At 52.1% G+C, this 23,987-nt stretch overlaps 1 protein-coding gene across 1 annotated transcript in view; it reads right to left on the reverse strand.

Annotated features, from left to right (window-relative positions):
* Nucleotides 1–23,987, reverse strand: part of DNM2 (dynamin 2) — a 116,063-nt gene that overhangs the window by 50,889 nt on the left and 41,187 nt on the right. The window contains 4 exon segments of the mRNA XM_030820851.1: nucleotides 4,189–4,287; nucleotides 5,502–5,705; nucleotides 9,104–9,253; nucleotides 22,743–22,816. Coding sequence (XP_030676711.1) covers nucleotides 4,189–4,287; nucleotides 5,502–5,705; nucleotides 9,104–9,253; nucleotides 22,743–22,816 — 527 coding nt within the window.

A 23,987-nucleotide genomic window follows, 5' to 3' on the forward strand; every position in this document is an offset into this window, starting at 1 on the left:
TTAAAGACAGAGTCTCACTCTGTCACCCAGGCTGGAGTACAGTGGTGCAATCTCAGCTCATTACAACCTCCGCCCCCCGGGTTCAAGCGATTCTCATGTCTCAGCCTCTCAAATAGCTGGGATTACAGGCATGCACCAACACACCCAGCTAATTATTTTTTGTATTTTTAGTAGAGCTGGGGTTTCATCCACCCGCCTTGGCCTCCCAAAGTGCTGGGATTATAGGCGTGAGCCACTGTGCCCAGCCTGGATAATTTTTTAAGAGAGAGATGGGGTCTTGCTGTGTTGCTCAGGCTGGTCTCAAACTCTGGGCCTCAAGCCATCCTCCCAACTGTGCTTTCCAAAATCCTGGGGTTACAGGCATAAGCCACCACGCCTAGCCTGGTTCCCGTAAAGGAAGAGGAGTTGTGAGTCATTAGTACGCCAGGAAAAAGGGTCCAGTGGGAGGGCTTCTGAAGCCTAAGGTCACAAAGCGGGAGAAGGCCTACAAGTGAGCTGAGAGTGGAAGCGCCTTCGTTCTTGGAAACAGGAAGGAAGGCAGAGAAGGGCAGCCATGGACATCAGTGAGTCCGGAGGAAGGGAAAGAGGCCCATATCACCAAATCCTCAGCCCGGCTAGTGCCCACAGACCCCAAAGCCCCTTAGGATCCAAGGTGGAGGCGTAACAGTGTCCAAGGGCAGCCGGGTCGGGGTGGCTGTAGTAGGGTGTGGGGTTGAGTAGGGTCTGCTTTCCTCTTTAGCACCAGCAAATTCTCCCCAAACCTCAGCCAGCCACAGAATCGCTTCTCAGCTCCGGATCTTCACAGCTAAACAAGGTTTTGATTTTAGCTCTGACAGCATTCCCCTGGGATCCGGGGTCGCCTCACCACTCAACGTCTCAGCAGTCCTGGGGGATGGTGGCAACCAAGGTCTGAACTTTTCCCCACATCTATCTCAGACATCAAGATGGAAAACCCACGAGTAAACGAAATGCTCTAAATGACTGTGGCTAAGCATGAAGGGAAAGGCAGGAGGTGCCGGCAGCTTAGAGTAGATGCCAGAGGGCAGGAATGGCTTTAACAAAATACAAAAGAAGGCTGGGCACGGTGGCTCATGCCTTTAATCCCAGCACTTTGGGAGGCTGAGGTGATGGATCACATGAGGTCAGGAGTTCAAGACCAGCCTGGCCAACATGGTGAAACCCCATCTCTACTAAAAACACAAAAATTAGCTGGGTGTGGTGGCGAGTGCCTGTAATCCCAGCTACTCAGGAGGCGGAGGTTGCAGTCAGCTGAGATTGTGCCCCTGCACTCCAGTCTGGGCAATAAGAATGAAACTCTGTCTTAACAAAGCAAAACAAAACCAAACAAAACCTAGCCAGGAGCAATCGCACATGCTTGTAATTCCAGATACTTGGGAGGCTGAGCTTGGAGGATCACTTGAGCCTGGGAGTTTCAGGCTACAGTGAGCTATGATTGTCCCAGTGCACTCCAGCCTAGGTGACAGACTAAGACATCGTCAAAAAAAAGAAAGAAAGAAAAAAACTTCTAACAGCAAGAGTGAACCCTGATGTAAAACCATGGACGTGGGGTGGGGGTGGTGACAATGGGTCAATCTAGGCTCATCAGTTCTAACAAATGCACCACTCTGCTGGGCATGTTCAAAGTGGGGGAGGTTATAGATGTGTGGGCTACAGGGCTGATAGGAAATCTCTGTATCTCCCTCTCAGTTTGGCTATTAACCTAAAACTGCTGCTCTGATAAAATAAAATGCTTGAAATTTTTTTTTTTTTTTGAGACAGAGTCTTGCTCTGTCGCCCAAGCTGGGAGTGAAGTGGCACAATCTCGGCTCACTGCAACCTCCACCTCCTGGGTTCAAGTGATTCTCCTGCCTCAGCCTCCCAAGTAGCTGGGACTACAGGCGTGTGCCACCACGCCTGGCTAATTTTTTGTATTTTTAGTACAGACAACATTTCACTGTGTTAGCAAGGATGGTCTTGATCTCCTGACCTCGTGATCCGCCCGCCTCGGCCTCCCAAAGTGCTGAGATTACAGGTGTGAGCCACCACGCCCAACCCAAAATATTTCAAATATTTTTAAAATAAAATAAAAAATACTTAGGTTACTCCTATCAGAAGATCTGTACCTGAACTTGAACCTGAACCTGATCAGGCCTCTGTCTCCATCTAATTACCAGCTAACAGAGAACAATAATTGGCCAAATCCCAAATGTGGGATGTAGTCTGGTTTCTTCCACAAATGAATGGTATAGAAAAAAACAAACAGGATGGCAAGGAGAAGTATTTGAAAAGAAATGTGGGTATTTATGTGTAAAATGCTACAATGCCTAGGATTTATAGAATTTTTATTTTTTTTTTAGAGGCAAGATCTTGCTCTGTTGTGCAGGCTAGAGTGTAGTGGTGTGATCATAGCTCACTGCAGCTTCGAACTCCTGGGCTCAAGCAATCTTCCCACCTCAGCCTCTTAAGCAGGTGGGACTATAGGTGTACCCCACCATGCCCAGCTAACTTTTTAATCTTTAGTAGAGACAGGGACTTGATATGTTGCCCAGGCTAGTCTTCAACTCCCAGCCTCAAGGGATCCTCCTGCCTCAGCCTCCCAAAGCACTGGGATTACAGGCGTGAGCCACCTCGCCCAGCCAGTGCCTAGGATTTGTGTTAAAATCTTCCAGGAAGATGGCTGGGCACGGTGGCTCATGCCTGTAATCCCAGCACTTTGGGAGGCCGAGGCGGATGGATCATGAGGTCAGCAGTTCGAGACCAGCCTGGCCAACATGGTGAAACCCTGTCTCAATTAAAAATATAAAAATTAGCCAGGCGTGGTGGCTGGCACCTGTAATCCCAGCTACTCGGGAGGCTGAGGCAGGAGAATGGCGTGAACCTGGGAGGTGGAGGTTGCAGTGAGCCCAGGCTGCGCCATTGCACTCCAGCCTGGGCAACAGAGACTCCGTCTCATAAATAAATAAATAAATAAAATGAAAAAATAAAATCTTCCAGGAAGAAAATAATAATAGCAGGTTAGGATATTTGGGGGAATCACTATTAGCCAGATATTAGTAACCACCGAAGCTGGGGAAGCCACCCACGAGGACTCTTTGAACTCTTTTCTACATTTTTGGGAATGTTTGAAAATGCGGCCGGGCGCGGTGGCTCACGCTTGTAATCCCAGCACTTTGGGAGGCCGAGGCGGGCGGATAATGAGGTCAGGAGAACGAGACCACGGTGAAACCCCGTCTCTACCAAAAACACAAAAAATTAGCCGGGCGTGGTGGCGGGCGCCTGTAGTCCCAGCTACTCGGAGAGGCTGAGGCAGGAGAATGGCGTGAACCCTGGAGGCGGAGCTTGCAGTGAGCCGAGATCGCGCCACTGCACTCCAGCCTGGGTGACAGAGCAAGACTCCGTCTCAAAAAAAAAAAAAAAAAAAAAAAAAAAAAAAAAAAAAATGCTCATAATAGGCCGGGTGCGGTGGCTCATGGCTGTAATCCCAGCACTTTGGGAGGCCAAGGCGGGTGGATCACCTGAAGTCAGGAGTTTGAGACCAGCTTGGCCAACACAGTGAAACCCCGTCTCTAGTAAAAATACAAAAATTAGCTGGGCGTGGTGGTGTGCACTTGTAATCCCAGCTACTCCGGAAGCTGGGGCAGAAAAATCAGTTGAACCTGGGAGGCGGAGGTTGCAGTGAGCCAAGATTGTGCCACTGTACTATAGCTTGGGTGACAAGAGCAAAAACTGTCTCAAAAAAAAAAAAAAGAAAAGGAAAAGGAAAGGGAAAGGGAAGGGAAAGGAAAGGGAAAGGGGAAGGAAAGGGAAAAGGGAAGGGAAGGGAAGGCTCATAATAGAAAGTAATAAAAAAATTAATTAAAGTTATAAACCCTGGGGAGCTGGGAGCTGCAGAAGATTCACCAGTGGCTGTCTGGTGGAAGTGTGGCTGCGGGTGAGTTTAGTTTCCTCTTTCTATACACTTGTTTTCTAACGTTTCAGAAACAAGCAGGTGTTAACTGTACACTTGAAAAATGAATGCATACAAATTAGGAGAAAAAGATACATATGCTCAAAGGGAAAAGAAAGAAGGAGTTACGGTGAAATGGAGAAGCAGTGACTTCCAGGCAGGCAGGGAACAGGTGCCAGGGTTTCAGTAATAATAAGGACCCCACCCGTCCTCCTGCTTCCCCAGCACCCTCAAAGCCACACCTCTTCTCAACGGGAGCAACTTGTTCTCCAAGACGTCCCTGGCGTCGGTGCCCTCGTCCATCAGGTCAAGCTTGGTGATGACACCGATGGTCCGTAGGCCTGAAAGAGCCCAGAGGTCAGAGGTCAGAGGCTGCCACCAGGAAAGAGCATTGGCTGGCAGCTGCAGGCCACCTGGGGTCCAGTCGGCCCTGAAACTTCCAGGTCACATCACCTGGGAAAGCCAGAATGTCACAGGCCTGGACCCCAGTTTCCTACATGTCGAATGAAGATGGTCACAGCCCTGATCTCACGGGGTGGTCATAAGGGTGAGCCTGGCACACGGCAAATACTCAACAAATGCTGGCCGTTATTGCCACTTGTGTTATTAAGGACAACCTCTGCTGCTGCAGGCTTGGGGAAACCGCACGTAAACATGATTCTTGGGCCAGATTTTGATGCTGGACTCTCCAAGTGGCAGCAAAGTCCCAAGGGAACATTTGAGTTTGACACGACTGTTTCCAGGGCTACCTCTTGCCTGAATGGCTAAAATTCCACTCTGGAAACCATCCCATCCAATTCCACCTCTCCACAAGTCATTCCAGACTCAAGGATGTCCTCCTAGCAAAGTCTCACCTCTGCAGATCAACTGCTCCCACGGGGGCTGAGGGCCTGGCTCTGTGCTAACCATGTGTGTTGTATGTGTGGCATGTGCATGAGACATTGGGGACAGATGCAAGCCAGAGTGAAGATCTCTGGTGGGTGCCAATTTGGGCATCAAGGGGGCCACAGCTGTGCCCTCCCTGGGGCCCCTTCCTGCTCACATTCTGCAGTGAGGGTTCAGTAGAGGGATCTGACTAGAGGGGCCCAGGGGTGTCAACTCGAAGGCAAATAGACGATCTCACCATGCAAAGACCAGAAACAACCCAAACGTTCAACAGTCCTCACATCAGCTATCCAGGTTAGGACTGAAGTGCCCGTTCTGACTAAGAGGGGACCATGTCTCAGGGAGCAGAGTAACAGTTAGATGGGACCTAAGATCGCATCTGGGCCATGGAGTACTGGGCCCTTCCTTCAGCCCTAGGCTAGCTTCCCACCCTGGCAACATGGGCACTGCCATGTCCAAAGAGGACTGTCCAACTGCCACACAGTGACTTCCCAGGGGATGCCCACCAGCACTGCTGGTTCTTGGAGGAAGTGCCGTGTTCCAGGAGGCCTTTTCCTAAAGCGGTCATGTATTAAAGAGAATGCCAGTGACTTGGAACCAAGGATGCTGGGCACGTCCCATGCTCAGAGGCACCTGGAAGAGGGGACTGCTGCCCTGGGCTCAGGGTTACCTTGGGGATCGACCTCCTTGGCCAGCTTGAGGGCGTCAGAGTTGGCCAGGTCCATGTTGGCAGGCGTGACGGCCAGAATGAGGCTGCTCTCCCGGCTGATGAACTGCAGGATCATGTCCTTGATCTGGTACTCGATGTCTGGAGGCTGGTCGCCCACGGGCACCTTGGTGATACCCGGGAGGTCGATGAGGGTCAAGTTCAACACTGGGAGGGAAACCAGAGGGAAAGGCATTCAGAGCCAGGAGAGGGGAGGCACAAACAGGCCCACAGCTACCCAGCTGACTACCAAAGTTCCTGCGCGAGGCTCAGACCTGAGGATGTCGCCTGACACTCCGCCTGAACCACAGCTTTGATCCAGTAACTCCCCTTCTAGGATCCCATCCTACGGATACCTTCTACCTACTCCATTTCAATGACACAGTTCTAAATCAGGACAGTTCAGACTGGAATAGATCTAAATGACTGAATAAATTTCAGCCCATCCATTATGGAGAAACAGATGAGGCTGGGCGCGGTGGCTCACGTCTGCAATCCCAGCACTTTGGGAGGCTGAGGTGGGTGGATCACTTGAGGCCAGGAGTTCGAGACCAGCCTGGCCAACATGACAAAATCCCATCTGTACTAAGTATACAAAAATTAGCCGAGCATGGTAGCACACACCTGTACTCCCAGCTACTCGGGAGGCTGAGGCATGAGAATCACTTGAACCCAGAAGGTGGAGGTTACAGTGAGCTGAGATCGTACCACTGCACTCCAGCCTGGGCGACAGAGCAAGACTGTCAAAAAAACAAAAACAAAAGACAAATGGATGAGGCCGGGCACGGTGGCTCATGCCTGTAATCCCAGCACTTTGGGAGGCCATGATGGGTAGATTGCTTGAGCTCAGGAGTTCGAAACCAGCCTGGGCAAGATGGCGAAACCCTATCTCTACCAAAAATATAAAAAAATAGCCTGGCATGATGCTGTGCGTCTGTTGTCCTAACTACTCAGGAGACTAAGCGGGAGGATCACCTGAGCCTAGGAGGAAAAGAAGTGAGCCAAGATCTCACCACTGTATTCCAACTTGGCCAACAGTGTGAAACCCTGTCTCAAAAAAAAAAAAAAAAAGAATAAAGAAACATTCTGAGAGGCATACAAAAAAAAAAAAAAAAAGCATAGGCGGACGCAGTGGCTCACACCTGTAATCCCAGCACTTTGGGAGGCCAAGGCGGGCAGATCACCTGAGGTCGGGAGTTCGAGACCAGTCTGACCAACATGGAGAAATCCCGTCTCTACTAAAAATACAAAATTAGCCGGGTGTGGTGGCGCGTGCCTGTAATCCCAGCTACCTGGGGGGCTGAGGCAGGAGAATCACTTGAACCCAGGAGGTGGAGGTTGCGGTGAGCCGAGATTGTGCCACTGAACTCCAGCCTGGGCAATAAGAGTGAAACTCCATCTCAGAAAAAGCATAAATGATTTTTTTTCTTTTTTCTTTTTTTTTTTTTTGAGATGGAGTCTCACTCTGTCGCTCAGGCTGGAGTGCAGTGGCGTGATCTTGGCTCACTGCAAGCTCCGTCTCCCGGGTTCACGCCATTCTCCTGCCTCAGCCTCCCGAGTAGCTGGGACTACAGGCGCCCGTCACCACGCCCACCTAATTTTTTGTATTTTTAGTAGAGACGGGGTTTCACCGTTTTAGCCAGGATGGTCTCGATCTCCTGACCTCGTGATCCGCCTGCCTCGGCCTCCCAAAGTGCTGGGATTACAGGCGTAAGCCACCACACCCGGCCGCAAAAAAAAAAAAAACAAAAAAACCATAAATGATTTTTATGTTATGCTAACAATTTAAGGAAAAGGAGTGATAAACACATACACAACATATACATAGATACAATCACAATTGTTTAATATGTTTTTTGCTTACACATTTTTTTAAGATACAGGGTCTTGCTATGTTACCCAGGTGGAGTGCAGTAGCTATTCACAGATGTGATCATAGCTCACTGCAACCTCCACCTCCTGGGCCCAAGTGACCCTCCTGACTCAGCCTTTCAGGTAGCTTGAATGACAGGTGTGCGAAACCACACCCAGCTCATGTTTGTATTGTCATCTGAAGAACCTAAAATATGTGTGCAAAACTGGTTGACAAGGTAGGTTTTTGCAATATACCGTTCTGTAATTTTTGAATTCTGAGCCACATGCAAGTATCATTTATTGAAAAACAAATTTTAAAATTTACCGCAAGGAACCCATCGTGGTAGCAATTTGTGCCTCTGGGCCAGAGGATGTCTATGGCCCCGGGCTGCTGTTTGAATGGAGAGTTTTAAAATCAGGATATTTGGCAGGGCAAGGTGGCTCAAGCCTGTAATCCCAGCACTTTGGGAGGCAGATGCAGGCGATCACCTGAGGTTAGGAGTTTGAGACCAGCCTGGCCAACATGGTGAAACCCCATCTCTACTAAAAATACAAAAAAGTAGCTGGGTGGGCTGGGCGTGGTGGCTCACGCCTGTAATCCTAGCACTTTGGGAGTCAGAGGCGGGTAGATTGCCTGAGCTCAGGAGTTCAAGACCAGCCTGGGCAACGTGGTGAAACCCGTCTCTACTAAAAACAAAATAATAATAATAATAATAATAATAATAAATAAATTAGCCAGGTGGGGTGGTACACACCTGTAATCCCAGCTACTCCGGAGGCTGAGGCCAGAGAATCGCTTGAACCCGGGAGGTGAAGGTTGCGTTGAGTGGAGATCGTGCCACTATACTCCAGCCTGGGCAACAGAGCGAGACTCTGTCTCAAAAAAAAAAAAAAAAAAAAAAAAAAATTTGGCTGGGCGCCGTGGCTCACGTCTGTAATCCCAGCACTTTGGGAGGCCAAGGTGGGCAGATCACAAGGTCAGGAGTTCGAGACAATCCTGACCAATATGGTGAAATCCCATCTCTACTAAAAATACAAAAAATCAGCCAGGCGTGGTGGCGGTCGCCTCTAGTCCCAGCAACTTGGGAGGCTGAGGCAGGAGAATAACTTGAACCCGGGAGACAGAGGCTGCAGTGAGCTGAGATCGCACCACTAGTCTGGGCGACAGAGCAAGACTCCATCTCAAAAAAAAAAAAAATTGGCTGGGTGTAGTGGTGCATGCCTGTAATCCCAGCTACTTGGGCGGCTGAGGTACAATAATTGCTTGAACCTGGGAGGCAGAGGTTGTAGCGAGCAGAGATCAGGCCACTGCACCCCAGACTGGGCAACAGAGCGAGACTCTGTCTGAAAAAAAAAACAAAAACAGGATATTTTACAGAAGACTGGTTCTGGCCTCTCTTGAGGCACCAGCAGATCTGGCTGCCTTGAGCCAAGTGGTGGCTGCCCTTGGTAAAAGGGGGAAACAGCTGCAATCCCCCACCACTCCAAACAACTTCCTGGCATGCTCTTTCTTCAAGCTGAGACAGAGGTCTGGGTACTACATACCTAGCACAAGTGGGAAGATACAGATCAGGGGGCTATGTGCGTGTGAATATCAACTGTTTGTGAATGGGCACATGCTACCCATGAGTGGAAGTACACAGGCTCACTCATGGCACTGTCCATGAACGACCAGAAATGGTCAGTGATGGGTCCCCACCCGTGCTGCCTACCGTGTGGCGAGTAGACTCGAAGGTTGATGGGCACTGGGGAGATGCCTTTGTTGGTCCCCGTGACCCTGTCGGTCTCTGCTTCAATCTCCTGCCGGACTTCATCAAAGTCTGTAAACTTTTTGGACTTGCAGTGCAAAAACTCGGCATATTCTAGAAAGGGAAGAGAAATGCTGAAAATGAGAAAGAGCTGTGGGCAGGGTGCACATGGACTGTGGGGAGAAATGCTTTGTTGAATGAAAGTAATGACCCAGGCTGGGTGCAGTGGCTCACACCTGTAATCCCAGCACTTTGGCAGGGAAAGGGGTGGATCACAAGATCAGGAGATTCAGACCATCTTGGCTGACATGGTGAAACCCTGTCTCTACTAAAAATACAAAAAATTAGCTGGGCGTGGTGGCACACGCCTGTAGTCCCAGCTACTCAGGAGGCTGAGGCAGGATAATTGCTTGAACCCAGGAGGTGGAGGTTGTAGTGAGCCGAGATCGCGCCACTGCACTCCAGCCTGGGAGATGGAGCGAGACTCTGTCTCAAAAAAAAAAAAATAAAAATAAATAAAAGAAAATAATGACCCAGTCATTGTCACCCTAGGAATTTGGGAGTGAGAGATTCATTCTCATGACAAGGGTCTTGGGGGAGGCGGGGGTTCCTATAGACTAAATAGACTGAGCCTTTTTCCAGATCCTGAAGATTACGTTCCCATGTGGCACTTTGCAAACTATTAATATACGTCATGACATATTATGAACACCCCCCCCAAAAAAAATAAACAGGTAGACATGACCAATGACCAAAGTTTCTTTAGTTTTTTTTGTTTTGTTTTTTACAGGCAGGATCTCGCTGTGTCACCCAGGCTGGCGTGCAGTGGTGTGATCACAGATGGCTGCAGCCTTGAACTCCTGGGCTCAAGTAATCCCCCTGCCTCAGCCTCCTAAAGCACTGGGATTACAGGCATGTGCCACCATGCCCAGCCATTTATTTGTTGATTGACTGATGAACAGAAGAGGAAGTACCGGGATACATCACCCAGAGAGAGGGTGAGTCCATTTGATTAAGGTGATGCTGCAGAGCCTTCCTTGCTGTGAGTCCCAGTCAAGGGAGTTCGATGCCCAAGTCCTTGTGGGACCATGGTTCACCAGCACATTCCAGCTCCACAAAATCCCCAGGGGTATTTCCCATGGCACTCACTTGTCCTTCTTCCCCAAGGAGCCCAACAGGTATAGGGAAGGGGCACCCCCCCGCCTCCTCAGAGCTGGTTTTGCATCTTTCCTTCTCCCCCTGGCTATTCAAGAGGGTCCCGTACCTAGATACAAACCCTCCAGGAGAAATGCTTTCTGGGTATAACCCAGAATGTATATAAGACCTGGGGCTAACTGAAAGCCACAGCAAGACTGAGATGAAGGGGAACAAAATAAGTAACTGACAAGCAGTGTAGGTCCCACCAGGAAACCAGAGAAATCCAGTCCCGAATAACAGATTCAGGACAAAGCAAATATAAGGCATGTTCATCACAGAAGGTGGCTGCTGAGTACACAGGTATCCACTGTACAAAGCCTTGACATTTCCAGATGTTCTAATTTTCAGAGTAAAACGTTGGGGAGGGGAGATCCCCAAAGCTCAGAGATCACAGCTACTGTAGTGATGCTAAAAATAAGGGGGAAATGGCTGGGCACAGTGGCTCATGCCTATTATCCAGCACTGTGGGAGGCTGAGGAGGGTGGATCACTTAAGCCCAGGAGTTCAAGACTGGCCTGGGCAACACAGTGAGACCCCGTTTCTACAGAAATTTAAAAAATTAGCCAGGCATGTTGGTGCACACCTGTAGTTCCAGCTACTTGGGAAGCTGATATGGTCTGCCTGTGTGTCCCCACCCAAATCTCATCTTGTAGCTCCCATAATTCCCTTGTGTTGTGGCAGGGACCCAGTGGGAGATCAATGAATCATGGGGGCAGGTCTTTCCTGTGCTATTCTTGTGATAGCGAGTAAGTCTCACGAGATCTGATGGTTTTAAAAACGGGAGTTGCCCTGCAGAAGCTCTCTCACTCTCTTTGCCTGCTGCCATCCGTATAAGATGTGACTTGCTCCTCCTTGCCTTCCGCCATGATTGTGAGGCTTCTCCAGCCCAGCTGTGTGGAACTGTAACTCCATTAAACCTCTTTCTTTTGTAAATTGCCCAGTCTCAAATACGTCTTTATCAGCAGCATGAAAACAGATTAATATTGGCTTAAGTGGGAGGATCATTTGAACCAGGAGCTGGAGGTTGCAGTGAGCTATGATCTATGATCACACCACTGCATTCTAGCCTGGCGACAGAGCAAGACACTGTCTCAAAAAGAAAAATAAAGAAAGAAAGCGGTAATAAGTCACACTGGCAAAGAGGTCAGAGACCTGACCCACCGCAGAGATACGAAGATGTGCACTGCCCTGTCGTTTTTAAGAGCAAAAAAACGAAAATGGCCTCAACGTCCACCAGGAGGAGACCTGGCGACATGAATAACACAGCCATGCCATAAACTGCCTCAAGCAAAGGCAAAAAGGGAGATGAACACCCAGCCAGGTCTAGAATCTTCAAGGCAAAAAGAAGAGTGTGAGGAGTTTCACCATCCCATCATGGCAACCGAAGAAACTACGGCACTCTGGCCAGGCCCTGCGCGTGGTCCCGTTGCGCCCCACAAGTCCCTTGACAGGTAGGCATCTCTAAGATCCCCATTTCAAAGATAAGGAAACTGAGGCCCAGAGAGGTTAAGGGCCTTGGGCCAAGTTCTGTGATGGAGCTGGGACTTGGAACTCAGAAATTCTGGCTTCAGGTAGTGGCTCCTAAGCCAGATAGCCTTTGTGAGGCCACTGGAAGGAACTTCGCCTCTTCGAAATTCTCTGCAGGGTCAGGGGGAGACTCAGTGGGCTCCGATGACTGAGGACCGTGTCCAGCACAGGCACTGGCCACCCAGATCAGAGGCAATGAGGACGTCTGCTGGAGGATTCAGGATCCCCACCCCCACCCCCAGCCCTGCTATCAGCTGACCCAGTTCCCAAGGACAGTTACACTCCAGCCTTCTGCAGGGACAAGGGGAAACACTCGGCCGCTCTTCCTGTAGCAGCCACTAAAAATGGAACAGCTCCCAACCCCCCACAGCAAATCTCAGTTCTCTTCTGGCTCCAGGACCCCAGCTTAGCCCCGAAAGAGACTATCTCCCTTCAAAGAGTGCAAGGGGACATGGCGTGGAAGATGGGCTGGTGGCAAGGACACAGGCCCGCTCCCCAGCAGGCCTCTGCCTCGCCAAGTGTGGTGTCTACAAAGCCCAGCCCCACCTCCTACTACTCCTGGGCCTGCCTGGCTACCAACTCTCCCAGGAAGACTTCCCTGAGTGGGGCATCTTGGCCTCTTCCTCATCAGAGCCGGCTCCCTTTGGATTGTATTGATGGGGCCAGGACCTGCGGCTCCAGCACCCCAGACCCCAGCATGTGCTGGCAGCATGCTATGTGCAGTAATGAGCTCAGTCTAGTCAGAAGGCCTGCCCAGGTCTCAGTCTACTGATCTATAAAATGCGCATCATAACAGGCTGTATGAGGACTCAGAGTCAATACCTGCACAGGAAGAGCAGAGCCAGCACAGCTATGGTCTGAGCAGCTGGTGGGCAGAAGGCCCCAGGGAATGATGTGGCAAAGAGAGCGCCGGGGCAGTGGGCGCCATCGATCCCCCAGCACACACAGGCAGGAGCCCAGAGAGGGCAAGCTACTCTCTCAAGTCACACAGCATCCCCACCTCCTGCAGGTCTCTCCCCCGACAGCAACTGCTCCACCCAGTCCCCTCCTCCCCTGCCTTCGTTTCCCCATAACACTTACTACCATCTGACAAAGGGTGAGAAGAAGTCAATATAGAGGGCTTTACCTTGAATGTCCATGCCACCAGGGAAGGGACGCCCATCTGCCTTGGTCATTGCTGTGTCCCCAAGGGCACACTCATGCATGTTAGGTGGGAAAATGGAGGTTCTGCCTGCCCAGCTGCCACAGGCTTCAGGGGACATTTACAACCTCCCGCCCCCAGCAAGCTGAATCTAGGTGTCTGAGCTGCAAAAGGTTCCCCCAGAACCTCAGGCCATCCCCCAACGCAGGGACCAGGAAACGGGCCCAGGAAGGACCACCTGCCTAACCCAAGTCCGTGCGGTCAGGGGCAGCCACGAGATGGGGCTGGAACCAGGCGGCCAGACCCACACGCCAGACTTTGGAGCACGGCACTTTCCCCGGTTGTCACATGCAGGCTGGGAACCAACAGGGGATAAGAGAAGACAAGAGCTGTTCTTTTTTTTTTTTTTTTTTTTTTTTTTTTTTTTTTTTTTGAGACAGAGTTTTGCTCTGTCACCCAGGCTGGAGTGTAGTGGTGCAATCTTGGCTCACTGCAAGCTCCGCCTCCTGGGTTCATGCCATTCTCCTGCCTTAGCCTCCTAAGTAGCTGGGACGACAGGCACCCGCCACCACGCCTGAGCTAATTTTTTTGTATTTTTTAGTGGAGACGGGGTTTCACAGTGTTAGCCAGGATGGTCTCGATCTCCTGACCTTGTGATCCACCCGCCTCAGCCTCCCAAAGTGCTGGGATTACAGGTGTGAGCCACCACGCCTGGTCAGCAGGGGCTGTTCTTTGTGATCTCTCCTCCAAGATCCTTCTGCTGTCGGCCAACCCCTCCATGCGGGCGAAGGATATGGACAGCAGGTGCCAGGAAACCGTGGTTTCTTCCCTAGTGGGTCAGTGAGCAACAGAACCACACCAGAGAAAAAGGCCCAGGCACCGACCAGGTCCGCCCCAGCTGCCTGCCTTTCTTCACAGGGCTCCCTGGCACGGTGGAAGTAAATGCTGAATGCCAGGTCAACAAAGGTTTTTTGTTTGTTTGTTTGTTTTGAGACTGAGTCTTGCTCTGTCACTCAGGCTAGAGTGCAGTGGTGAAATCTCGGCTCACTGCAACCTCTGCCTCCCCGGTTCAAGCTATTCTCGTACCTTGGCCTCCCAAGTAACTGGGATTATAGGCGCATGTCACCACACCGGGCTAATCTGTATATTTTTAGTAAAGACGAGGTTTCACCATGTTGGCCAGGCTGGTCTCAAACTCCAGACCTCAGGTTATCTGCCCGCCTCGGCCTCCCAAAGTGCTGGGATTACAGGCGTGAGCCATCATGCCCAGCCTAATAGAGGTTTAAAAGCTTCCACCAAGCGGCCGGGCGCGGTGGCTCACGCTTGTAATCCCAGCACTTTGGGAGGCCGAGGCGGGCGGATCACGAGGTCAGGAGATCGAGACCACGGTGAAACCCCGTCTCTACTAAAAATACAAAAAATTAGCCGGGCGTGGTGGCGGGCGCCTGTAGTCCCAGCTACTCGGAGAGGCTGAGGCAGGAGAATGGCGTGAACCCGGGAGGCGGAGCTTGCAGTGAGCCAAGATTGTGCCACTGCACTCCAGCCTGGGCGACAGAGCGAGACTCTGTCTCAAAAAAAAAAAAAAAAAAAAAAAAAAAAAGCTTCCACCAGGCTGAGCGCAGTGGCCCATGCCTATAACTCCAGCACTTTGGGAGGCTGAAGTGGGAGAATCATTGGAGGCCAGCCTGGGCAACATAGCAAGATCCTACGTCTACGAAAAAAATTTAAAAATTAGCTGGGCGTGGTGGCACAAGCCTGTAGTTCCAGCTACATGGGTGGCTGAGGTGGGAGGATGGCTTGAGCCTGGAAGGTTGAAGCTGCAGTGAGCTGTGATCACGCCACTGCACTCCAGCCTGGATGACAAGGGGAGGCCAGAGACCCTGTCTCAAAACAATCACAAAAAGAGAAATAGAGCGGACGGCCTAGCCTGGGGCTCTGGAGCGCTGCATGCGCTCAAGTGCTGGAGATGAGATGATTTTTTTTTTTTAATTTTTTTTTTTTTTAACAATCCACTGGCCCAAAGAATCAGTCAGAGGCCTTAACAATGAGTTCCCTGTCAACTTGTCCACAGCAGCCGAGGCCCAGCCACCATGCCACTGAGCCACCCCTGGCTCTGCCTGTCCCGGTCCCTGCCATCAAGCTGCACCCCACAGCCACCCTCCACAGACAGGACATTTCCAGATACCAAAGCCTGTTCCTCCAATTCCTCAGCAAACTGCAAAGCATTTTGATAGCTCCACACACACCCCCACTGTCACCAGGCACCCTGAGCCAGGAGGGCTCCCTGGGAAGAGGGTCAGCCCGGGCCCCCTCTGAGAGGTTCGAAGCTGGCACGTGATCAGGCCCTGGGGACTCCGAGGGACCCAGCCTGGCGCACAGCAGGAATAAAGGATTAAACTGGGCGGTCATCCAGCAATCACGATGCCAAGGCCAGGGAGTCAGCCGTCCTCGCCCACCACAGGGCCTCCTAACTGTGGGCCCACTGGTTGCACTTGTGGGTTTTTCCTGAGAGAGGTTCTGCCTCCCTCCAAGCCTGTGTCCCCTACTGAAGCTGGAGCTCTGAGACAGCAAGGACCTGGTGTGATCACAGTTCCCCCTAGCATCTCGTATACAGCAGCTGCTTAATTAAACTCCATGAAAAAAGAATCTGTGCTTTAACCTAGGAGGACATCACCCCCAGGAACCCCCAACTGGGGCCCCACTGTGCTAAACAGTCAATCCCCTGCACCTCAGGCCCTTTGAGAAGGTGTCCCCAGAAGGGAGCCACAAATGCAAGCTGCCACCTTCTCAGGGTTTGGGGGCCTGGGACATGAAGAAGCAGCCTCTGGCCTGGTGACCCTGGAGGTCTTTGGAGTCTCTTGTTTCCAAGGAGCTTTTGGAGCCCCAGAGTGACTGAAGGCCCTTGGTCAGAGAATGGGCCTCCCTATCTTCAAAGCACACTGCTCATGTGCCTGCTGGCACTGCTTAAGAATTTTGAAATGCCCAGGTCCTGCTGGGAAGACCTGCCTTTAGCCCGACAGAGAAGACAGCAGGGTTTGGGGAGGTGAGGAGAGGGAGAGAGGGAGGAGAGTTTTCGGGGTGCCTCATGGTTTCACAGCCTAGCGACATCCAGCTCCAGGTTCCTACCCTTCTCTCAGCACCTCAGTTTCCCCAAAATGCAATGACACAGAACCCAGTGCCGGGGCTCCCATACGACTGCGATCAAATCCCACCAGGAGCATACAGGCGGCTCAGCTGTTAGTCTCAGGGAACCCTCAGGGGCTGGGCCAGGGTCCCAGTGCTTTGCACACTGGGGCTCTGCCCTGGATCTTCTCACCCTTCCCCCAGCAAAGAACACAATGACCAGGCTGGCCCTGAAGGCAAGGCAAGGAGATCTGCCTTTCCCAAACCTGGCGTGGGCAGGCATGACCACAGGGAACAACTTGGGGATCAGCCACCGCCAGGAGACCCTAGCTACCACGCCAGCAGGCAGGATCCACTCCTGCAGGACTTTTGAGAGCCTTCAGCAGACCAAGAAGTTGGCACAGCACACAACACTTCTCATGCCCATTTAGCCCTTGAGTTCTCTCTAATCCGAGGCAATACGCAAACATCTCCCAGTCTGGGACACATTGCCACTGGGAAGGTGACAGCCTGGGCCGGCATCCCAGCCAGCCCACAGCCTGACGCACGCCAGCTTGGTCTGCTCTCTAGATACAAGGCTGCAGATGGAATGGCAGAGCGATGGGCCAGGCTCTACCAGGGGAAGGTGCTTGGTAAAGTAATCCCCATCACTTCCCGCCCAGTAGGCAAGAAGGGGCACAGCACCAGCCCTTTGAGCTCGTTCACTCGGCCATACCTGCCGAGCACCTGCTCGGCACCAGGCCCTGTGCTGGGCAGAGCCGATCTGCATGCCTGCCCTCGTGTGCTGACGCAGAGAGAGTCCATTAAGAAAAAACAAGAACAGGATAACTCGTGCTGTCGGGCAACGAAGGCGGCAAGTGACCAGGTGGGGGTGAGCAGCAGAGACAGCAGCATGTAGGGAATAGGGCGTTCCAGGCAGGTAGCACAGTGAGCACAGAGGCCCAGCAGTGGGAATCAGCAAGCTGGGCCTGAGAATGAGGAAAGAGATGGATGGTGGCAGTGGCTGGGGACCAGGAGAAGGTGAGGTCCCAGAGACCGGCAAGGGCCACAAGGCCTTGAGAAGGAGGCTCGATTTGATTCTGAGGCCAATGGGAAGCCCTGGAGCCAGGAGACATCTATTCCTTGGTTCCGGTGAGCACACCAAAGGCCAGTTCAAGGCCAAGGGCGGTGGGGAGGGGTGGCTCAAAGGGCCTCGCTGTGCACATTCCACACAGGAACAGTCCCAGGCACCCAGAGTTCACGGGGCTGCTTCCCAATGAGGGCAGGGTTCACCCATGGGCCACCAAACTTCCTGGTGGTTATGGTTTTAGGTAATGTTTAAACTTCTATGGTTAGAAGTTATGGTTCACTGGGGATGGTTGGAACGAGGGCAAGCTGCGGGAACCAGAGGGGAATGTGGGCCGCGCCCTGGGGGCCCTGTCTTTGGACATCAGACCCCATAGGAAGAGACAGCCATACCACAGCCAATGGGGTGCCATGGCCACGATGGCAGCGCCACCATCACCCCCATTTTACAGATGAAGCCACCAAGGCACAGAGAGGGAAGTCACTTTAATAAGTCCCGGGCCAGTAAAGGGTGGCAGCCTGGTTTTCAGTTTGGTCACAGAGAGCCAGCTTCCAATCCCTAGGAGCCACGTGGTCTGGTGTATACCCCACAAGGCCCCGCCAGCCCCAGCAATCACTGATGCCCGCAATGTGTTCATTTTCCTCTCCTCTTAGTAGGGCGTCCTACCTCCCACCCACCTCCCCCAGCCAGGGTGCCGATGCTGCTTCATGCCTCGCCTGGAAGACAGTCTAGACTGCCTGGCATCTGCTGGCACCACCAGGGCCAGGCCCCCATCGCCTCTTGCCTGGCACCATGCCAGCCCCCTATCCCCCACTCCCCACTTGCATTCTGGTCCCTGACTGTCTCTCCTAAACATGGCGGCCAGTGGTCTCCCCCCATCATGCATGCCACCCCAGCTCCCACTGCCTGAATCCTCAACATGCCTGCCAGTCCCAGTCCCTCCTGCCTTCTGGCCCTCCCCAGCCTCACTGCCTCCCCACACCGCTTTGCTAATGCTGTTTCCCTACCTAGAATGTTCTCTCTAGGCACCCAACCCCAAGGTGAATCCAACAGACACTCACAGGCTGGGGCTCGGGGGCTGGGACCACACCAGGTGTTCACACTGCCTCCCTGGAGATCAGCTAAGGCCCAGCACCAAGTGGCCACCTACTTGGAGCAATAAGAGAGTGGAGCCTGGCCGGGTGCAGGGGCTCACCCCTGTCATCCCAGCATTTTGGGAGGCTGAGATGGGAGGACCGCTTGAGCCCAGGAGTTCAAGACCAGCCTGGTCAACACAGCAAGACTTCTTCTCAATTTAAAAATTTGCCAGGCGCAGTAGCTCATGCCCGCAATCTCAGCCCTTTGGGAGGCCAAGGTGGGCAGATCACTTGAGGCCAGGAGTTCAAGACCAGCCTGGCCAATGTGGTAAAACCCCGTCTCTACTAAAAATACAAAAATTAGCCGGGCTGGGTGGTGTGCGCCTATAGTCCCAGCTATTTGGGAGGCTAAGGCAGAAGAATTGCTTGAACCTGGGAGGTGGAGGTTGCAGTGAGCCAAGATCGTGCCACTGCACCCCAGCCTGGGCCACAGAGCAGAACCTTGTCTCAAAAAAAAAAAAAAAAAGGGCCGGGCGCGGTGGCTCATACCTGTAATCCCAGCACTTTGGGAGGCCAAGGCGGGCGGATCATGAGATCAGGAGATCGAGACCATCCTGGTTAACACGATGAAACCCCGTCTCTACTAAAAATACAAAAAAATTAGCCGGGCGTGATGGTGGGTGCCTATAGTCCCAGCTACTCGGGAGGCTGAGGCAGGAGAATGGCATGAACCCGGGAGGCAGAGCTTGCAGTGAGCCGAGATCGCGCCACAGCACTCCAGCCTGGGTGACAGAGCGAGACTCCATCTCAAAAAAAAAAAAAAAAAAACAAAAAAAAAGAGAGAGAGAGAGAGACTGAAAATGCCATAATCAGGTGGGGCTGAGGGGTGCAAGCTGGGAGGCAGGAAAGGGCCTCACCCATGTGGGACACCCCGGAACTCCCTTTTCAACCAGTCCAACAGGACGCAACTATGCATCCACCTCCACCACAGCTGCCACACCCATCCCCCACCTGCCCCCACCCCTTCCAGCACCTACTCCTGCCTCCTTCAGGGCACTGGCCTCAGCACTGGCCCCTGTGGTCCCTTTTCCACCAACAGCCACAGGATCTGGTCAAGTCACACCTTGGCCTAAGGCCACATTCCCCCAAGAGGTGGCTTAAGGGTGAGCTTTAAAGACAACGTTCCCATGTGCCCTAAGGCAAGTGGTCAAGAAGCTTCCGCTCCCTCCTCTGTAAGGTGGGGACAGACATCAGGAACCCATCATCGTTCATCCGGGTCAGGCACCGGGCAGGCCTGTGCTCTGTGCTCCCTCCTGGCTGAGGCTCTCTGCCTGCTTCTCTCCCCTCCTCCCCGACATGTATTAAATAACGTGTTCTTTAAGGCTAACAAGGTGGTGTTATTGTCATCACTGTCCAGACAGGAAATGCAGTGGCAGTCCCTCCCTAGGAGCCGTGTTGGGAACCTGGGCAGTCTCCACTCCAAGCCTAAACCAAGCAGGGCAGGCTCTCCCAGTGGTGTGACCAGTGACTAGCAGCATCACCAGGGACTCATTAAAAATGCAGTTTGCAGCCAGGCGCGGTGGCTCACGCCTGTAATCCCAGCACTTTGGGAGGCTGAGGCGGGTGGATCACGAGGTCAGGAGATCGAGACAATCCTGGCTAACATGGTGAAACCCCGTCTCTACTAAAAATACAAAAAATTAGCTGGGCGTGGTGGCGGGCGCCTGTAGTCCCAGCTACTCGGGAGGCTGAGGCAGGAGAATCACTTGAACCCAGGAGGCGGAGCTTGCAGTGAGCCGAGATCACGCCACTGCACTCCAGCCTGGGCGACAGAGTGAGACTCCGTCTCAAAAAAAAAAAAAAAAAAATGCAGTTTGCGGCCGGCCGCAGTGGCTCACGCCTGTAATCTCAGCACTTTGGGAGGCCGAGGCGGGCAGATAACTTGAGCTCAGGAGTTCCAGACCAGCCTGGCCAACATGGTGAAGCTCCGTCTCTCCTAAAAACACAAAAAATTAGCCGGGCGTGGTAGCTCGTGCTTGTAGTCCCAGATGCTCAGGAGGCTGAGGCATGAGAATCGCTTGAACTTGAAAGGCGGAGGTTGCAGTGAGCCAAGATCACCCGCCACTATACTCCAGCTTGGGTGACAGAGTGAGACTCCGTCATAACATAACATAACATAACATAACATTACATTACATTACATAACATAACATTACATTACATAACATAACATATGCAGTTTGCACATCTGTCCCCCATCCTGCTCAATGGGAAACAGAAAACTACCAAGACTGATTTCCATAGTGACTCTCAGGACTCTGGGGCTACCCATTCCTGGCACAGCTGATTGGATGCCTGAACCCAGAGGTGGCAGCCCATTGGCCCATCGGTGGCATACGAAATGGCAGAGCTCATAAAGAAGAGGTGGTGGGCCAATCGGCTGCTGTCTCTCACTGGAGACACGCCTTCTCGCCAGGTTGGGCGGGGACAGAGGATCAAAGTGAGGAGGCTTGGGAGGCCAAGCTGAGGGCTGGCGTTGAGGTCAGATCTGCCTGGATGCAGGTCCCAGATCTGGGGCCCACTGGAAAGGCAGGCAAAATGGCTAAGCCTCAGTTTCCCCATCTATAGAATGGGGGTGTGTGTGTCAGCTGCCTTCCCAGTGTGAGAGTGTTTAAAAGGGCCGCAAGGAGACATTAACACAAACTGAGTGTTGAACGCCCAGAGCTGATATTCCAGATTAGCAGGGAAGGGGTAAGGAGACCCTTACCTCTCCTGGGTCTAGCTTCTGACCCAAGATCCTTCCCAAGGAGGCCCGAGGGGGTTTCCAGCTGGGATACACGCCCACCTCATGTCAGCCTCGGGTGGGAAGAATAGAAATACACTGAGACCAGGGAAGGAAAGAACAGGAAAAAATCCACACATAGGCCATACTATATTCAACAGGCTGGGTCTCCCTAAAAGTCAAAGTCTGATTAAAAAGCAATAGCGGCCGGGCACGGTGGCTCACGCCTGTAATCCCAGCGCTTTAGGAGGGCGAAGTGGGCGGATCACGAGGTCAAGAGATCAAGACCAGCCTGGCCAACATGGTGAAATCCCATCTCTACTAAAAATACAAAAATTAGCCAGACATGGTGACACACACCTGTAGTCCTGGCTACTCGGGAAGCTGAGGCAGGAAAATCACTTGAACCCAGGAGGTGGATGTTGCAGTGAGCCGAGATCACGCCACTGCATTCCAGCCTGGCGACAGAGCAAGACTTCGTCTCAAAAAATAAATTAATTAATTAATAAAATAAAAAAAAAAAAAGCAATGGTGAAGGGCTGGCGTGATGGTTCATGCCTATAATCCCAGCACTGTGGAAAGCTGAGGCAGGAGGATTGCTTGAGGCCAGGAGTTCAAGACCTGCCTGGGTAACATAACCCCCACCTCTACAAAAAAAAAAAAAAAAAAATCAGCTGGGTGTGGTGGTGTGTGCATCTGTAATCCTAGCTACCCGAGAGGCTGATGGGGGAGGATGGGAGGATTGCTTGGGCCCAGGTGGTCGAGGCTGCAGTGAGCTATGACTACACCACTGCACAGCCTGGGGAACAGAGTGAGACCCTGTCTCTTAAAAAAAATTTAAAAAGTGATTATGGGGAGGCTGCTTTAATGAAAAGAGAAGAAGAGATTACAAAAGAGTATATAGCATGGGATTGAGCAGAGCAGCTATAAAATCAGCCAGATATCTGGGGGACAACTGGTGACATGCTGAGTAGAAACTGGGACGTGGATGACATGCAGGAATGACTCATTCTCTGGGGCATGGTGCTGGGACTCTGTAGACAGGTGTCTTTATTGCATGGGGAGGTGCACTGGGGCATGAAGGATGGATGTGTCACCACATCTGCTACTGACTTTGAAAGCGTTCAGCAAAATCGGGTTATCTATAACACATGAAAAGCATACATGGGGCCGGTGCAGTGGCTCATGCCCGTAATCCCAGCACTCTGGGAGGCCGAAGTGAGAGGGTCACTTGAGGTCAGGAGTTCAAGACCAGCCTGGCCAACAGGGTGAAACCCTGTCTCTACTAAAAATACAAAAAAATAAGCCGGTCGTGGTGGGTCATGCCTGTAATCCCAGCTACTTGGGAGGCTGAGGCGGGAGAATTGCTGGAACCTGGGAGGCGGAGGTTGCAGTGAGCCGAGATCGCATCACTGTACTCAGCCTGGGTGACAGAGTGAGACTCTGTCTCAAAAAAAAAGAAAAAAGAAAGCACACATGGCACCTGGCATTCTGGTCACAGCTGAGGGCTTGCAGTGTGGGTGTGTAAGTGTTCACTGAGCCGTTTTTCAACTTCCTCACACACGTGGAACACGTGGATTCAATGTCCAATGACAGCTCAGGACCCAAGTTCCACCCTCCGCCCCCAGCAACTCCTGGCCACCACACATCCACATCCACTTCCTGCTGAACCTCAGGCCGCCCCACCTTACCTGTTTTTGAGAAGATGAGCTGCAGAATGAGAGGCCGCCGGGTGACGATTCCTGAACCGCGGGGAAGGAAGTCCCTGTGACGGGGGGAAAGGGACAGAAATTACTCACACGTCCGGATCGAGGGGCAGGAAGTGTGACCACATGTGGTGGAGCAACTCTGTCTTGCAATTTGGGCGACCTCAGCAAAGGCACCAACCCCAGCTGGGCCCTGGAGAATGCTCTGGTCTTGGAGGGTCCTGAGGCCTGAAGAGCTCAGGAGGGTCTGCATGGACAGTCATAGTGACCAGAACCATTTCCCTCTGGCAGGCTGTGCCCCACCCCCCGTACTCCCAGGGGGCCCATTCCCTGGCATGTAATTGTTAAATTTCCCCCATACCCAGGAGATCAACACATTTCCTATGTGTTTTAAATCAACACAATGCCACATGTATATGGGTAAAATACAAGGAAAGTTATTGATGACAAAATAGGATGTGTTTCATGTCCAGAAAAGTCACGTCTACAGAAGCAGAAGGCGGATCAGTGGATACCTGGATGTGGGAACAGGGGTGACTGCCAATGGAGGGGAAGGAGCTTTCTGGGGTGACAAAAATGTTCTACATCTGGACTACGGTGATGTTTACTAAAATTAACTGTAAAAGCCTGGACAAGATAGCAAGACCCCATCTCTACAAAAACTAAACTAAACTAAAATTAGCTGGGTGTGGTGGCCCATGCCTGTGGTCCCAGCTACTAGAGAGGCTGAGAGAGGAGGATGGCATGAGCCCGGGAGGCTGAGGTTGTACTGAGCCATGACTGCACTACTGCACTCCAGCTTGGGCAATAGAGCGAGACACTGTGTGAAAAAAAAAAAAAAAAAAAAAAAAAGGACTGTAAAATGACTAAAGACCACTAATTCTGAAATGGATCGACTTCGCAGAATGTAAATTACCACTCGACAGAGCTGTTTAAGAAAAATACATATCCTGGCCGTGTGCAGTGGCTCACGCCTGTAATCCCAGCACTCTGGGGAGGCCGAGGTGGGCGGATCACTTGAGGTCAGGAGTTTGAGACCAGCCTGGCCAACATGGCGAAACCCCGTCTCTACTAAAAATACAAAAATTATCCAAGTGTGGTAGCACATGCCTGTAATCCCAGCTACTCAGGAGGCTGAGGCAGGAGAATCACTTGAACCCAGGAGGCCGAGGCTGCAGTGAGCTGAGATCACGCCATTGCACTCCAGCCTGGACAAACACAGCAAGACTC

The sequence above is a fragment of the Nomascus leucogenys genome, chromosome 10, assembly GCF_006542625.1.
Source record: "Nomascus leucogenys isolate Asia chromosome 10, Asia_NLE_v1, whole genome shotgun sequence".
NCBI classification, from domain to species: Eukaryota; Metazoa; Chordata; class Mammalia; order Primates; family Hylobatidae; genus Nomascus; species Nomascus leucogenys.